This window comes from Urocitellus parryii, chromosome 6 (assembly GCF_045843805.1).
Source record: "Urocitellus parryii isolate mUroPar1 chromosome 6, mUroPar1.hap1, whole genome shotgun sequence".
NCBI classification, from domain to species: domain Eukaryota; kingdom Metazoa; phylum Chordata; class Mammalia; order Rodentia; family Sciuridae; genus Urocitellus; species Urocitellus parryii.
In genome coordinates this window covers 162,066,303-162,083,854 of record NC_135536.1, presented here as the reverse complement: position 1 = coordinate 162,083,854, position 17,552 = coordinate 162,066,303, and the positions used below count along the sequence as shown (strand labels likewise).

The window sequence follows — 17,552 nt, the reverse complement described above, 5'->3', positions numbered from 1 at the left end:
AATAAATCCTTAAAGGTTTTAGATGGGTCAGCTGTTTTTATTCCTCTCCTCACATTCCTCAAATAAAATAAACATTCATAATGTGGAGTTAGGCCATTAAATAAAATGAATTAGCATCTAACATTCCTCTAGGACTTACAAACCACAACCTGACGATATGGATCTTGCTCCTTTTCTTTAAAATCAAAGGAGCTGGCAAAATTAGACTGAGTCTTTGTGAAGCTTGTCATTAATCTGAGCTTTGCAACGCAGAGCCACTTAGGGGTTTAAAGATAACTGACGGAAGGCAATCTCATTGCAGGTTTTGGAAGCCCTTGATGAAATGGGTGATCTCCTGCACCTGAAATATTCCCGGCACAGGAAGTCAGCACGCCCTGTACTCAATGACGAAATGAGCTTTGAACTTGACGATTAAGTTTCCTGGTCCTGGATGGAACATAAAGACTTTGCCAGAAAGACCTCCCTCCTTGCCTCAGAAGGAATATAAATGGATTTCTCCCCCTTCCTAAGGACAATTTTGTTTTTCAGACCAGCTTAATTGAACTGAGGGAGACATCATTGTGTTTTCAATGTCTCAACATGTGACTACAAAAATGAAAATATGGTTCCAGATTTAAGTTTCTCCTCCTCTCCCAAGTATCTGCTAGAAACACACACACACACACACACACACACACACACATACACGTATACCCACATGCACATTTCTAAGAATATTTTTAATGGCAATGAGTCTGCTTTAGCTGCTACTGTGCAGCCTGATTGGTTCTGAACCTTTCAGGAGTTCCAATCAAATGAGAGGATTTTGATGGTGAATTCCACAATCTCACTGTATGTTTACGTATTTCATCTACAGACAATGGTAAGGGTTGTGGAGAGTAGCTGGAGTAGCTGACTTCCTCATTCCACCCATAAAAGTTCTAGCTACAACTCATCCACATCATGGGAAGCTCCAGGCAGGAGGGTAAAGAAATGTTGCTTCTACCATTTGCCACATTTGGACTTTTTCCAAGGACAAGTGTCAAAAGACACAGTTAACGTTTTAAGGGAGAGAGCAGAATTGGCCTGCAGCAATTGGAGGCGTCTTTAAAGGAAACTTTTCCTTTTCCTCTTGCCCTTCTATGATTTTACAGCTGAGTTTTTGAGGTTGGGAAAATTCAAGACTCTTGTATCATAAAGAAGGGCACAGAAAGCAAGCACAGCCAACTTTAGGCCTAGACTAGAACTGTAAAATTATAACTACTCCAATATTGCTTGTGCCATACAGAGTGAATGTTTAGCATGCACAGCCTTTATTACTTTAAGGAATAACGTGCCATTTTCCTGTTGAATTCTGAGTAAAAGGTAAGATTCAATCTCCTTTAGAACTGACTCCCAAGACTACACTTGAACAATGTATTGATTCAAGAAGGACATTTAACATTGAATTCTCTCATCCCCTTCAAGGCTGCCACACCCCTTCAGGCCTATTAAATAATACTGTAAATTTGGCACATATACTCAGATGGGATGCAAGGTGGGCCTGCACAAGTTCAAGCAACTAACTGTAATTTATTTGTTTACTCTCTCGTTCTCTCTCTCTACCCTCTCTCTTACACACACACACATACAATATGAACATATTCTTCTTTGAAAAATTAGTCCTTTGCTAATTGGATCTAGTTGGTATGGAAAAAACCAGTGGAAAACCTTATCTTTAACAAGCTCCCAGATGGTGCCCAGATTTGGAAACTCTAAAGAGCAGTGGTGACCTTTTAGCCAAGCTTCTGTAACAGTTCGAATGAGTTACAGAACATTCCACTCCATCAAATGACACTGTAAACAAATCACTTCAAGAGAGATCTGGCTTTGTGTGACACAGATGGGCCCAAGCTTTCAAGCTGTGCGCTGAGATAGAAACTCAACCCGCAGCACCAGTGTTGGTGGAGAAATACGCCCCGATGCTCAAAGCTCGTTCAAGGAAAAAGGTGATCGGCATGGAAAGCTTTTTATGAATTATAACCCCCAGTGGGTTCATCAGTTTAAAAGTGAATCATGGTGAGGAAGTTCCTCATGAATGGTTAATGTTATCGATGGAAGAAAAAAAAGGAAGTTCTGAAAATTCAGTTGCTTCATCCAAGGATTGGTTTTGATAACGAATTCCAACCCTCTCAATGAACTGGTGCAGCATTATTTGTGCAGTGAAAGCATATGTCATATAAATGTGCAAAGAAAAGAGACATGTAGGCCTTTTTAAAATATGCATTTGAATGACATTGTTCCTAGTGAGTTGTCCAGAATGTCTGACAATTCTGAAGTTCTATAAAGGACACAAGAGGTGAGGAGAGCAGTCAGACATGTAGGCCTTCCCTAACATATAACAAAGCAATAAACATACCCCTTTTTTCTATATCTGTCTGGGATCTTCACATATGCCTTCACACCTAACCTTTGAGTTTTAAGCCCCTAGATGAACAGGTGTCTTTGTCAGCAGAAATATCTACCCTTAGAACTTTCATGGAGAAACCTGAGTCTAATTTATTACTCACCTGGAATGTGGGGCAGGGAGAATAGTTCCTTTTCATTAAGATCCAAGAGTCCTGGACAATTTAATACATTCCCAGATACAAGAGAAAAGACCTATTTCTATCAGAGAGCCTGTGCTGAATATACACTTACAATAACAACTCTAACCCAAGTGGAATGCTTCTAGAGTACACCAGAAGAGACCCTGACTCATAGAGCTAGCAATGTAAGAGGAAAAGGTTGATTGAGAGGGTGATTATGAATAATGAGAAATTTTTTATTTTCATGAGCTGAGTCCTCTACTGATAGGTTAATAAGACCATGATTTCAATTCAGTAAGGATTATTGAGCCTTGATAACTGCATCAGAGTTTGGGTCCATTGGGAGAAAGAATTTTCTAAAAGATTTATAATGTTTTGCATCCCCAACACTCATATTTGAATGCACACACACACACACACACACACACACACACACACACATACACAAATGTGTCTTTCCTTTGCAGAAGAAATGAGCAAAAAGGTATAAAGAAGAGAATCTGATTGGATGATAGAGGGATGGAAAATGTTGTTCTGGAAGATAACCTTCAGAGAAGCAGAAGCCAAAGGTTTCAGACTCGTATTTAATAAGGACACCTTTGCACAATAAGGAAATGGCATAGACTCACTGCTAATATTAACTTGGAATGATGGCATTGTGGATATTTGGCCATAGAACCTTTTAGCATGTTTTGATTTGACAGAGACCGCAGGTTTCAGAATTTACTAGGAGGCTTGTTAATGTACAGATCCCTGGGCCCCACACCAGACTTCAATGAAATCAAATAGCTGTGGTGCCCAGGAATCTACATTTTAATAAGCCTTCTCAGGTGATTCTAAAACATGCCAGAATTAGGAACCATTATTGGAGGTTTTGGTAGACCAGTTGGCTCTAATAACATAACTGGAACTTCATTCTGATTTTCTGTTAATATTTAAAGATGCTTATACAAAAGTGAATTTATTCTATGGCCACCCTTTTCTCCTCAATGGAACATTTTCTTCCCATTCTCTAAGTTACTTTTCTTTTTACAAAAATGAACCCAGTCGTGAAAAATAATATGCCATGCTTTGGGGCCAAATTCCTTCTCCAGTTTTCTTTTGCATCAATATTTACAAGATGTTTTTTTTCTCTTTTCATCACCTTGTTTCCTTGAGTGTGATATCTTCTTTTTTTCCTATTTTTTCTTCCTATCTTAAAAAAAAACCCTCAACCTGATTATTTATTTATTCCAACAATAGCTCCTCAGCAGGGTGAAATTCTTAACGGTTTCTCAAACATGCAGTATGCCTCTGTATTTTTCTTCAAAGATAGCAAATACGTAAATGGATTACTCTTGATTTAAAAGCCTAAGTTCTGATGATGAAACCTGCACTCTGTTAAATATAAACTTTGATTTACAGCAGTAATAACAATTGTAATAATGGCGATGAGAACATCATGTGGTGAATGCTTTGCACTTTTTCCTGGTCTCAAAACTGTAAGAAGGACATTTTTGAAGTTTGTTCTCTCAGAGCCTACCCAGCTGTGTAGTCTTTAGGAAATTAAAAGGAGATCATATCTCAAATTTTTCTAAGCAATTATTGTGGGATATTAGTGTTATGATGTACAGTACATGGCCGGTGTGTGTGTGTGTGTGTGTGTGTGTGTGTGTGGGTGTGTGTGATGTGTTTCACTGAAACCTTTGAAGTGACCAATTTTACTTCATTCTGTCTGTGAAATATTAGTTTCTTGAATAAACAAATCACCAAATTTACAGTATAAAAAAATAATCAATGATTTTGTTGTTGTTGATTTAGTTTAGGTTACCCTGAAAATAAAAAGACTGAGGTGGAGATCTGCATTTAGGAATTTCACTGGGGAAAACTGGTAGGGCTGATAGGGGCAGGCTTACACACTCATGAGAACCAACTGAGCACATCTCTTTCCAACTCCTCCTTCAGTGGCATTGCATTGAGAGCACAAAATTAGCCACAGTGGGTGTATTTACACCATAGAAACTGGAAAATGGTATGAATCAAGGATCTGGAGAGATGGCTGTTAGGCATTTGCCAGCATGCCACTGAGATCATATACAATGGCACAATACTTAGGACACAATAAGGGAACAAGATTAGAAAGAGGGGGAATTTGAACTGTGATGTAATCATGACAAAGGCCTCAGTCAATTCCATGGGAAACTGTGCAACTGAGATAGTCCTTTAGAGTTATCACAAATATAGGGAAAGAAAATCAGGCCTTTGTGTCCTCTTACCATCAATTAGTGACTGGTTAGACGTGTAGGGCATTCATGACTTTGGGTCAGAAAATTCTATTCAGCTAAAGATTCAGCTGTTATCATTTATGGTAACACCTATGACCAAGCTTCAAACATGATCAATTCATGGTCAGGCTGTTACTCTATCCTTTCTCCCACTTTACTCCCTTCCCATCAGATTACTTTAAAAGGAACCCCAGAAATCATCTTGCTTCATGATAAATATTTCACTGAGATTCTCTGAAAGGTAGGGAATATCTTAATTTATTCCTCCATTCTCAACCTCATTGAAATATAGCTCTTCAGAATAGCAAAGGAATCAAAATGAATCAAATGTTAACCTTTGTTTTCTGTCTCATACATAGCCTGCATATGAATTCCCTGGATCAAAACTAGGAATTATTTCTAAAGTAGGTGTGTGGTATCTTGAAAGACAACCATGCAATCATCTTCAGAAACTTACCACATGCCAAACACTGTACTAAAGAAGTTCAACATAAGCCATCTTCCAGGTACTCTTGTAGAGATTTGTAATAGATTTCATGGATGGCAACAGGATTCAGTTTGCAAGTGGATTAGCAGAGCTAAAGAGGACTCCACGACTGATGGTACATGGTTCTTTCTTGGAATGCTTGTCCTCTTCTTTATCAAATCAACTTTCTTAAAAGGTTACTCAGCTAAACTTTATATATTAGCAGGAGTTACATTAATCCCCTTAATCTCTTATTCAATCAAGAATGAGAGAACAAGTCAAATCAATTTACATGTTTGGAAAAGGCTGACACCTATGCCAGTTTGGGTTTAAGTTAGAACTTGTTATTCTAATTCTCACTGCATCCCTTGATCCAAAGGAGAGACTGAAATCTGACATTTGCAAGTCAACTGCTAAGAACTTATCACAGACACAGATCAATAAAATCTCCAACAACAGAAAGTAAGAACAGAAACAAGAGAGGATTTTTGGTGCAGCATGAAACAGTGCTCCCTTTTATTCAGGCCAGATGCTAATTTTTATATCAAAAATATTGATTGAAGAGACTAGTGATTTTGGCTCTCACCCAAGTTTATTCAGGATCTTTCTTAATTAGGTTTGGGTCGGCTGCAGTGCCCATGGCCAAGGGTAGGTCTGGCTCCAATCACTACATCGAGCTCTCTACTTCATCACGGGCCAAGGACTAAGGCAAGGAAATTGCAGCTTCTTTGTTTCTCCTGCCTGAAAGTTTGGTTTTTTCCAGATTTGAAGCATGCATGGAGCAAATGTGTAAGGAAGACCAAAAGAAGTGTACTGGCTTCACTGAGATGAGATCAATCCACCCTACAACTTGACTGTGATCCCCTGCGTGAATAAAGCCCTGTGTGTGAAAAATGAATGGGTAGCAATGTGAGGTCATGGAAAAAGATCTTGGCATCTTTTAAATGAAAGCTTTTCAACAGACTGATGCCGTCAAATCCATCTATGAAGTTTTTTAAGCGGGTAAAATCATCTCTTTTTCAACCATGCATGGTTTCCCCATAACGTGTCTGTTTTGTAAATAATTGCAGTTGTCATGCAACTATTTTTATAGTGTCCATACCAATTCCATATAATTTATACAAGTCTTTTTAAAAACTTCACACACATAAAACTTTAATAAATCATAGTCACAAATTATAGACACCTATAACAAAATGGGTTTTCCACTCTCTATAAAATAGTGTGTTGATGTTAAAAATATATGTAATTCAGTCCCCCTAAAACATTTCCAACCAAAAAGCTATGAAGTTTGAGCTCTAAAAAATTATTAAATAAAACTTCAAAGTATAAATTTGTAAGAGATTTTATTAACAAGACAAGCCCAACTGAAGTCCATCAAATGTTAAAGATTTCCTACATAGATGACTTTATAACTCCCATAGATAGTTAATTGTTCTAAGAATATTATACACATGCATTAAAATATTTTATTAAAGTAGGTTCATATCTAGTAAAATAAAAATTCTTTTGAAATTTGCAAATTTTTTTTGCACATTTAGTATTTGTAATAGCCAAGTTGAAAGAAAACATGATAGCTTTTCATACTAATTGACCTGGCCCTCCACTGTGAATAAGAATAGAGGAACAGAGATTACCAAGTATTTGAGGAAAACCAGCAACACCAAAATGGGTAGTCAAGGTGAAAAAAGAGAAATTTTCACTGACATAAACAGTAATTAGTGGAAAAGAAAACTTTTAAGTGCTCTAATTATAAACCTGTAGGTCAAACTGGTTCTACTGTATGAAGATATTATATCCACAACATAAGAATTGGCAGCTGGGCACAGTGCTACATGCCTATAATCTCATGCTCAGGAGGCTGAGACATGAGGTTTGAGGGTTCAAAGCCAGCCTCAGTAACAGCAAGGCTCTAAGCAACTCAGTGAGTTCCTGTCTCTAAATAAAATACAAAAAAGCGCTGGGAATGTGTTTCAGTGGTTAAGCACTCCTGAGTTCAATCACCAGTAACAAAAAAAATAATAATAATTGTCTGATACTAAAAGGAACTCAGAATTTCCAGAATTTATGAATATTAAAAGTATTTAATATTCAAATGTTTGATGAAAATAAATCAGTAGAAAGCAAAGAAGAAATATTTTCAAAATCTCCTTCAGAATATAAACCAAAGGTCAAATATATTAAAAATGTGAAAGAAAATATAAAACACAATGGATTCATACAAGATGATCAATATTCACTCAATAAAAAAAGAGAGAGAAGGGCTGGGATTGTGGCTCAGTGGTAGAGCGCTCACCTAGCACGGGTGGGGCTCGAGTTCGATCCTCAGCACCACATAAAAAATAAAGGTATTGTGTTGTGTCCATCTACACCTAAAAATAAATAAATAAATAAATATTTAAAAAAATACTTACATTTAAAAAAACGTTGAGAGAAATGGAAAAATGTTGAATGCAAGGGGGGGAAAATCAACATATAACAAAAGAACTATTCCCCTGGGGTTGAAATGAAACAGAAGATGAAATGGACTAGTAAGTGCTCATCTAATGAATATTAAAAGATTCTTACCTAAACACACCTTCATCAATTTTATTACATCAAGGGTAAAGTGAAGAACTTAAAGTTTCCAGCTAGAAAAAAAAAAACTAAATCATCTCACCCAGAAGTAATTGATCTTATTACTAAATATTACAAATATGTCTCCAGAATGCCCATAACAATTTTTTCATCCATTAACATTGTGTAGATTATCCATTCCCTTACTCTGCACCAATGCTGGGTGTCACCGTTTTTATAGTCTTTACCAATGTGGTAGAAAAAAAAAATAGTTATCTTTAACATTTGATTCCATTTACTACTGATATGATTTTTTTTCATATGTATGTTAGTTTTTTGTCTGTCTTTTGCAATTTTTTTTAAATTTGTAGTCCCTGCCTCCTTCTCTATTGCAAATGTCTCATTAGCAAAACTGGTTGCTAAACAACAGTGAAGCAATGCCTTCAGAACCTAGAGGGAAAATAGTTTTCAATCTAAAATTCTATATCCAGAAAAATCCATCTAATGAAAGGAGACCCATTAGGGATATTTTTACGTGAAAGTTTATGTCCTTGATACCCTTTAAAAACTTACTTGAAAAAAAATACTGCAATAAACTCTTCTAAGCATGAGAAATCATGGTATCCAGGAGACAGGATTTATCTAGAAGCATAATGAAAAATTCCAGAATGACCATTTCAAATTAAAATAGATAAAATGGCTACAATAAGAAATAATGAATTACTTTTTGCACCATATCAAAATCTAAGCTATCTCTGATTGTCCAGTGCTCTCTTCCTCATGGTGTTTCAAGGACCCAGGTTGGTGTCCAGCTAGTGATCCACCCATCCCCTTGGACTTTGTCATTACATGCAATCCCCATCTGGTGACTAACTTAACTCTTTGAACACACTTTGAGAGAGCTGGCTGACCCTGATTCCTCAATGTAAACAGAGTATATACAGAGATTGGTAAGAAGCAGAATCACTGCAAAAAACATCCTGATAACCTCAGTTCCTAGAGTTTCAGCTCTCCTCTCCCAACACTGCTCCAATATCAATTTCATTTACTTACATCAGATTGAAAAAAAAAATCTTAAAAATTTCATCCATATTCTAGTCCTAGAACCTAGAGGCATAAACCCACTCCCAAATGGTCCGTAGGCTAAACCAGTCACTTCTCATCCCATCCCTGCTTCTCATTACCTATGGACACATAAACCTAATTCCTCAGTGTTAGAGTCTGTAAACAAGTCTGGATGGCACCTGGCATTTTGCCAGGGGGAGTGGTTTGTGGGGTGGCGCCAGCGAGCCATTAAGTGTGGAGATTTCTTATTGGTTGACTGCTGTATCTAGTTTATGTTAATTAAGATAAGCTGTGTGGAATGTATAAATATCCCTCCGGTCCTACAATAAATGGCTCCCACTCCTGCTGTATCAATGTACACAAGTTGTTTGTCACCGCCCCCCCAGGGTTATTTTGCTGCAGCCGGACTGCAGCACCTCAGAAATGATATGCTTATTTCTGTTCACAGCATGCAAGGTGGCTGTCAGATGTGAGTGCTAATAAAACACCTTTGAAAAGTCTGGGCTGGGATGGAGGAGGGGGCATTAGAAAAGTGGGTGTCCATCTGCTGTCCCAGCCACGAGAACATGGGCATGCTTAGTCTGGCCCATATGCTCCTTGGGATATGAAAAGAGAGGTGATAGGCTTCTCACCTCTGTGATCTTCTCTCTGCTTCCCAAATTGTCACACCTCACTTCAGGACCCTCCTGGGTTTCATTAGTGATGGGGAAAGCAAGCCAACTGGAGTTCCGTATAGATTTGTTTGGAATTGTCTCTTTTAAAATTTCACTTTCACAGGGTAATAGCCTGGAGCCAACTCTTTAGTGAAATGCTAGAAAAGAGAAAATATGGTCCACTTTACAGCTTGTTTATCCATCTGCATTTTCCCTGGTATACGTTCCTGGAGTCCCTCCTCTCCTAGGTTATGACCTTTCAGGGTTTTGTAGCTTATTCAAAGCTACTCTTCAGTGACAGTTAAGGACTTGAAGAGGTAGCCACTAAAAATAACAGCATGAACAGCAATTAATTTTTGCCCCATCCCTCTGAAAGGCCTTCCTCTGCTCCACCTTCCAGCCTTCAATGTGAACATATGTGAGTAATGTGAAAATAGAATTTATATACAGTAGGTCTTCACCTTGTAGAAGGAAGAACGTGAGGACATGTTTTCAGAAAATTCTTGTTCATCCTAATCCCATGGGCATGTTCAGATCTTTTGGATTTATACTTCCAAAGTTTATGATAAAACAGATGTTCTATTAAAGAAGAAAAGCTTAAAATGAGAAAGAGGCAAGTTGAACACAGATTTAGTTAACAAAAAGAGCAAAGAAATTATTTAAAAGATGCCTTATGTTCATTGTCATGCTCTTATATTTTACTCCTAAAGAATTTCAAACAGGACAAACTCCTTGCAACATTGCATATTATTTATCAATTATTTTGATATTTTTACATGCACACATATTTCTTTTTCTTTAATCTTTGTTTTATTTATTTATTTTTATGTGGTGCTGAGGATCAAACTCAGTGCCTCATGCATTCGAGGCAAGCACTCAACCACTGAGCTACAACCCCAGCCCAAATTTGAACTTATGAGGTACATTCAAAACGTACATATCTCTTAAATTTGCAATTTCACCTCTAAAAATGCACGTTAAATAAATGCTTAAGACTTTTAGTCTCTAGTGATAGTGTGATCTAAATACTTAGAAATTTCAGATTGGGGATATAGCTCAGTTGGTAGAGTGCTTGCCTTGCATGCATAAGGTCCTGGGTTCAATCCCCAGGACAAAAAAAAAAAAAAAATCTCGGAATCTCTTCCTTTATAAAATAGAAACAATAGGTAAATGTAAGATCTTTTTACATGCAGGGCTGGACCTGAAAGAAAGTTAGAAAAATCCCCAGGATTTTAAATAAAGAACCTTGAAATCTTAAACTGGAATAGCTGAGTTGAAACTCTGGCAGCCCTATGGGAATTTTCTGGTCTCAGTAACACAGAGGTTTTAAAGATGAAGACTTAGACTGGTGAGAAGTTAGAAAAGAGAAAGATGATCAACTTTTTCTGTCTTGGTTCTAGATGAAGAAAAAAAAAATGGTGTACTCTGAGAATTCATGATCATAGTCCTGGCCTGATGGGTTTGGCATATACATATATACCAGAACTTTTATGTCAATAAATTAACATAGAATATGATCTTTGCTAGTAATACCCATTACATGCCTGAAAGAAGGCATAATAAAAGCTCTTAGAAAGGCCATATATTTACATTGGGATCTCACTGAGGTCCCACAGAAGATAAACTCACACTCCCAAATTACAGCACACATAGATAAATAATCTGCTATAAGCAAGAGCAATAGAAGCAGATATCAGAAATAACAATAGATACCTTCCATTAGACATTGAAAAAACAATCATGCTTAAATGATTAAATATATAAAGAATGGATAGAAATTATGAGAAAAATAGGATAGGTTTGGAAAGTAAAACTTTCATAAATAAAAAAAAATCATTGAAAACAAAAATCTCAAAAGATGTTAGATATAGCTGAAGACAGAATTAGGAATCAATTCAAAATGCAATCCAAAGAGATAAAGAGAAAATATGAAAGAAGTTTTGAGAATGAATAAAGGATGTCATACAGATTAAGCAATAAGAATCAAATGTAACAGTTATGAGATTTGTTTAATTTTAATGTTTTAGTTTTTAGAATTTTTGTAAAATTTATTTAAGTTAATTAACTTAGTATAAATGATAACCATTAAAATGCATCTAATGATATTGAAGGCATGAATTACACACCAAATTAAATGCTTTAGTATTTAAGACAGGTATCTACATGCATCCACAAGAAAAGATTTTAAAAATATACCTAATTTTCTCTGGGTAAACAGGGTGTGTGTGTGTGTGTGTGTGTGTGTGTGTGTGTGTATGTGTGTGTGTGTGTGTGTGTGTGTGAGAGAGAGAGAGAGAGAGAGAGAGAGAGAGAGAGAGAGAGAGATCTAGATATCTTCCACAGTTAAAAAATAAAATTAATTTTGGGCTGGGGATGTGGCTCAAGCGGTAGCGAGCTCTTCTGGCATGTGTGTGGCCCGGGTTCGATCCTCAGCACCACATACCAACAAAGATGTTGTGTCTGCTGAAAAATAAAAAATAAATATTAAAAAATTCTCTTTCTCTCTCTCTCTCTCTCTCTCTCTCTCTCTCTCTCTCTCTCTCTCTCTTTCTCTCTCTCTCTCTCCTCTCTCTCTAAAAAAAATCAAATTAAATTAATTTGATTTTGAGGAAAAATAGTGACATACTCAAACAACTCATATTATCCTCTCAGATTAAAATTCTTTATTGATTCATGTCTTGATTGAAGTCCCCACTGTCTCAGTGCTGAGCCCTAAAGGGAGTAGTCCATTCTGCTTACAGGTTTGAGTCTTTGCAGTCAGAGATAACAGAGTTAAGAAGTTCCCTGAGAGGCTTCCTGATCCACACAGAGTGAAGTGTGGATCTCAGGTAAGAAGTATCCGTCACACAGGCACCTCTGGCCAGCTTTTCCTGAATCCCCTCAGCTAACTTCCCTAAAGAGTCCCCCTGCAAATTTTTCAGGAAACAAATAGCTTCTACGAGGACACTGACAGAGATGGACCCCATCCTGTTTTATAGGATGAATTCATGGATTGCCCCCAATATTGCCATTGACCAAATCCTCACCATGCTGGAGTTTTTACTCTGTGGGGTTCAGGGAAGGAAGGCCTGACCTGCATTGTAGTAATCATTCATCCAGGTGCTCCCCACCTTACTCTGAATCCTGATTGCAGCCCTCACAGGTAGACGGCCACTCACAAGAACCTGGATACTAGCAAGAGAAAAATCTAGGGGAAATATGGTGATTTCAAGGGTAAATGCTACTGTGAACTGCAAGTTTCCTGTTTCTGGAGTCCTAAGGTTGTACTGTAATGGCAATTACATATCTCAAGATGCAAATACTGTCAATATGCTATAAACTCATCAATTTCTAAGCTGCGTAATCTCATACATCACAATCTGATAAAAGCCACCCTATTTGATCGAATGCCTGTAACCTGCCAGGCCCCTGTTTAGATCCTGTTATAGCACCAGAGGGGTGCTATGAGAACTTCTTTAGCTTCCCCACTGTGTAGACCAGCCCTTCCACAATCAATGGTATTTTTCAATCTTCTGCTAAGTACAATCCAGCCCCTGCCTTTTCTTCCAGCCTCACTTTTGTATCCTCAAAATTTCCCCAGTGCAGAAATTCTAAAACAATAACTGAATATATATTAACCCATATTCTTCCTAGAGTAAAACTTGGGTCAGTATCATTCTTCCAATATTAAACATCAAGAAATAGAGTAAAGAGCAGACAAGAAACAGTGGAATATAATGACATAAATTACTGAGCTACAAGATATTATGCCATTTCTTTGGCCTCAAAAGCTGAGGTCTCCCCCCTTCTCCTAAATTCCCTCCCTATATAATCATTCTGAACTGGACATTGGGAAAAGAAGATAAAAACTACTCTGTCCCTACCTGCAAAATGTTCATATTCCCTCTTGTTCACAGAAGATAGGAGTTGCTGTCTCAGGAGCCACCCTCCCACATAAGCCAGGAAAGTTGGGAGATGAGCACCTCAGTCTTTTTTTTTCCCCACTGGGAGATAATTTGAAGGTATGTTCTATGCTGTCTCTCAGAATGTCCTCAGCAGGACAGAACTCCAGTTACCTGACTTGCTTGCCAATCAACATTCTGTCACCATGTTTTTGGAATCACTTCCTAAATAAATGACTGGCACCCAAATACTTGTCCCTACTATAATTTTAGGTGGACCCAAGCAAAAAGACATCTCTTTCTCTTTTACCCACAAACATCTAATCTTGAGGTCTATGGTCTCCTTAAAGTCATGTGAACTTCCTTAGCCAACTATGGTACTGTTACAACCTTCTCCACAGAGCCAAATGTTAGCCTTTCCATAGAACTGTCTTGACAAAGAAACCCCAACTCAGGCAACCGAGAGCTGCTCCCTTGTAAATGGGATTAAGTCCCTTTTACAGGTGGTTTCACAGAGTCAGCTACTTCATCCTCCTGCCTTCCGCCCAGAGAAGATGCAGCAGAAACACCTTCTCAGACAAAATGCCAGTGCCTTGATCTTGTTTCTGGAGTCCTGAGGTTGTACTGCAATGGCAATTACATATCTCAAGATGCAAATACTGTCAATATGCTATCATATCTAATCTCCAGAACTGTGAGCAGTGAATTTCTGTTTTTTTTTACAAATTACCCATTCTATGATGTTCTGTCATAGCAGCACAAAGAGAGAAGTACAATATTTGAAATGTTGAAAGAAAAAAGTCACTAAACCAGAACTCTATTATTCAGTGGAATCATCCTTCAAAAATGAAAGGGAAATTAAGACTTTGCTCTGCCAACCCAAAACTGAGGGAATTCAGTGCTAGAACCATCCTACAAGAAATGCTAAAAGAAGTTATTTAAGAAAAAGGAAAATGATAGCAATCAGAATAGAAGAGCAATGAAGAGGAAATAAGTAAAGGCAAAATAAAATATTTTGCTTTTATTATCCTAATTGATTGAAATGATAACATCTAAAAAGTTATAATAGTCACAGTGTATTGAAAAAAATCTTAGCATGGTTAGTGAAATAAATGGCAGCAATGTCACAAAGGACAAAAGAATAGAGAATATTCTATTGAAAAATACCTGTGCTTCATGTACAGTGTTCTAGCATTATTTGAAAGTGGACTAAGAAGGTTTTTTAAAAAAATAAAGTTGATTATGCATTCTATGGAAACCACTAATAAAAACTTTAAATATTACTGATATGCTAAGGAAGGAGATAAAGAGAAATCAATCACAGAAAATGCTCAATGAAAACCAGAAAAGGCTAGTTGTGGTACACTCCTGTAATCCCAGCTACTCAGGAGGCTGAGACAGGAGGATCTTCAGTTCAAAGACATCCTCCAGCAACTTAGTGAGAACTTGTCTCAAAAAAAGTTAAGAATGGCTGGGGGTATATATAGCTCTAGTGATAGAGCACCCCTAGGTTCAATCCCCAGTACAAAAAAAAAAGAAAAAAAGCAGGAATAGAGGAGGTGAAAAAGATTTAAAAAACAAATAACATTAAAAACATAAGAAAAACAGTGACAAGTATGGTAGTTGTCAATCCAATTATATCATTAATCACTTTAAATCTGAATGGTCTAAATTCACTTGTTAAAAGACATAGTTCATTAGAGTGGATGGAAAAAAAATCAAAAAGGTGGCAAGTGGAAGAGTCCAGATATAGTCCCAAAGATGTTCTGAATCCAAAACAGAAACTCTTTCCACTTTACCAAAGCAGCTGTGTATTTCTATTATATTGTTAAATGACTCAGTCAGTAATTTCTTTGATATTCAAATATTTCCTGAGTCAAGCTACAGCTATCAAAACATTTTTAAAAAAGGTAAAAAATGACCTTAGATATTCAAAGAGTTGTTAAAGTACTTGGGTATACGAATCAGGAATGCATTAGGCTGAAAGTAAGAAAATATGCAATAAAACACTGGCTTACACAAATAGGTGTTTAGATTTCTTACCTAAAAGAAAAGTCAGAGATAGGCAGTCTCTGGCATGGTTTCTGCTGATCCTACAGCACTATCAAGCAGCCTGTTTCTGTTCTTCCATTCCACTATGCTTGGCATTTGTCCTTATGTCTATTGCCTGATTATCACAAGGAGGTCATCATGATTTGGGAGTTCCCATTACTGATCAAAGCAGTTCAGAGGAGGAAAGGGGCATGCTAGTAGTATATTCCCTGCTTCATCAAGAAAGTAAGTACTTTCCCTGAAATCCCCATAGAAGACATCTATTTACAACTTAGTGATATGAACCATGTCATGTAGCTGTCAAGTAGCTGTAAAAATGAGCATTTAGCTCCTTTAATCTAAAAATCTGATGTCGGTGAGAGAGAAAAACCTAGACCAATCTCTTAGAGTGGCGATCATATCCAGATGAAAATAGAAAATCCAATGATCCAATGATTTACCTATTATTGGTTTTATATGGTCTTCTTTTGTTTGCACTTTGGATTGATTTCCTTAAAAAAGAAAAGTGTTTTCACTGAAAATTCTGTATGTAAGCCACACATTCACTTATCATTATCTGACACTTTTTCCTTTCCATCCTCAGCATAGAGCTGGTCTCTGACCTATATCCTAGTCTATATTCATGTTTGCATGCATTATGACATACACCTTAGATGAAAAGACATAATTTAGATAAATGTATTATACAAATGATATGCAAAATTCTTCCACATTTTTTATATAAATCTTTCAAATTATTTCACTTTAGGATAATTTAGGTCGTTTATTGTAGAGTATCAAGCCAGAAGTCAGACAGAATGTTCTTAGTTGCAAACAGTTGAAAGTCCAATTTCAAATGACTCTCTTAAAAACAATGAAAGGAGATCTCAACTTCAGCAGAGGTTGGTCCAGTGAGTTAGAAATGTTGCCAAGGTTTCCATTTTATTATTTTTTTTCCTTTCTCCATCTGTCTTTTATGCTATCCATGATATCAACTTCACAATAAGATTGGATTGCCTCATGCTCACATGATGGCTGCCAAGGACTGCAGAGCTAAATATCTTCTCATGGATATATAAAATTGCTTTTATCTCTGCCATTTAGTTTGTTACAGTTCTTCACTTTGCTCTAACAAGACCCAAATTAGTTGCATACTTGCTGTGGAACCAAACACTGTGGCACTAAGTAAATAATGTTCTGATTAGTGACAGCCAACCTAGACCCATTCCTGAAGCTAGGAATGAGATTGATCAAAAGTAATGAGATTGATCAATAGTAGGAGAGGCAGGTGAACTGGGATGCTGAAAAGGTAACCATGGTTAAACTAGAGCCAGATTCTTACATTGCTTCTTTACCATCTGTTAGCATAAGTCAGATTCCTCCTTTAAAGCCTGTAAGTAGTGTGACCTGTTCAACCCACCCCTGAGACACCTTGAAAGGATTAAATAAGACAACTTAAATGGATGTACTTGGTAAACTATAAAATATTCAGCAATGAAGCATGCTTCGGAATGGATTTCCGTTATGTACATTAAGCAGCTGCTGGCAGTGAGCGACCTGTCCACATTCACTTGGCTTTTCCCATTCCTGTGTACACCATTCAAATTCCAAATGCAAGCACCTATATCCCTTTGTGGGGTTTTTTCTGAAGACTGGCTTTTGCTGCCCACATGGACATCCTGTGCTAGAGAATTGATGCCCTTCTCCCCAACCCAGGAGCATCCCAGCCTGTGACTGACAAACTGTGTAATCTGGAAGGTGAGCTAATTCTGAGACATGTTCTTCACAGATCCCAGAGTGGCACAGCATGATTAAGCTCCAGGTGCCCTGTATGGTAATTGGCTTGCTGACACATCTATTTTTTTGTTTTGTTTTGTTTTAGATTCCTTCCCACCTGGTTTAATTCCCACCCTTGCCCTGAAATCATCTCCCCAAAAAACTTTTTACACTCTTATCCTGATCTCTGCATCAACTTCTGGAGGAACCCAAATGAAGATGTACATTAAACTAGTATCATGTAAATACGACAACACATATTTGTCATGGAAAATACATACCAGACATTTTATTTTAGAATACATTCAATGATT

At 37.2% G+C, this 17,552-nt stretch overlaps 1 protein-coding gene across 1 annotated transcript in view; it reads left to right on the top strand.

The window, feature by feature from the left end:
* The window catches only part of Sptlc3 (serine palmitoyltransferase long chain base subunit 3), a 136,892-nt gene extending 136,306 nt beyond the window's left edge, over positions 1-586 (top strand). The window contains exon 12 of the mRNA XM_026397657.2: positions 302-586. Coding sequence (XP_026253442.1) covers positions 302-415 — 114 coding nt within the window. The 3' untranslated portion in view covers positions 416-586. The remainder of the gene's footprint in view (positions 1-301) is intronic.
* The last annotated feature ends 16,966 nt before the right edge of the window (positions 587-17,552 follow it).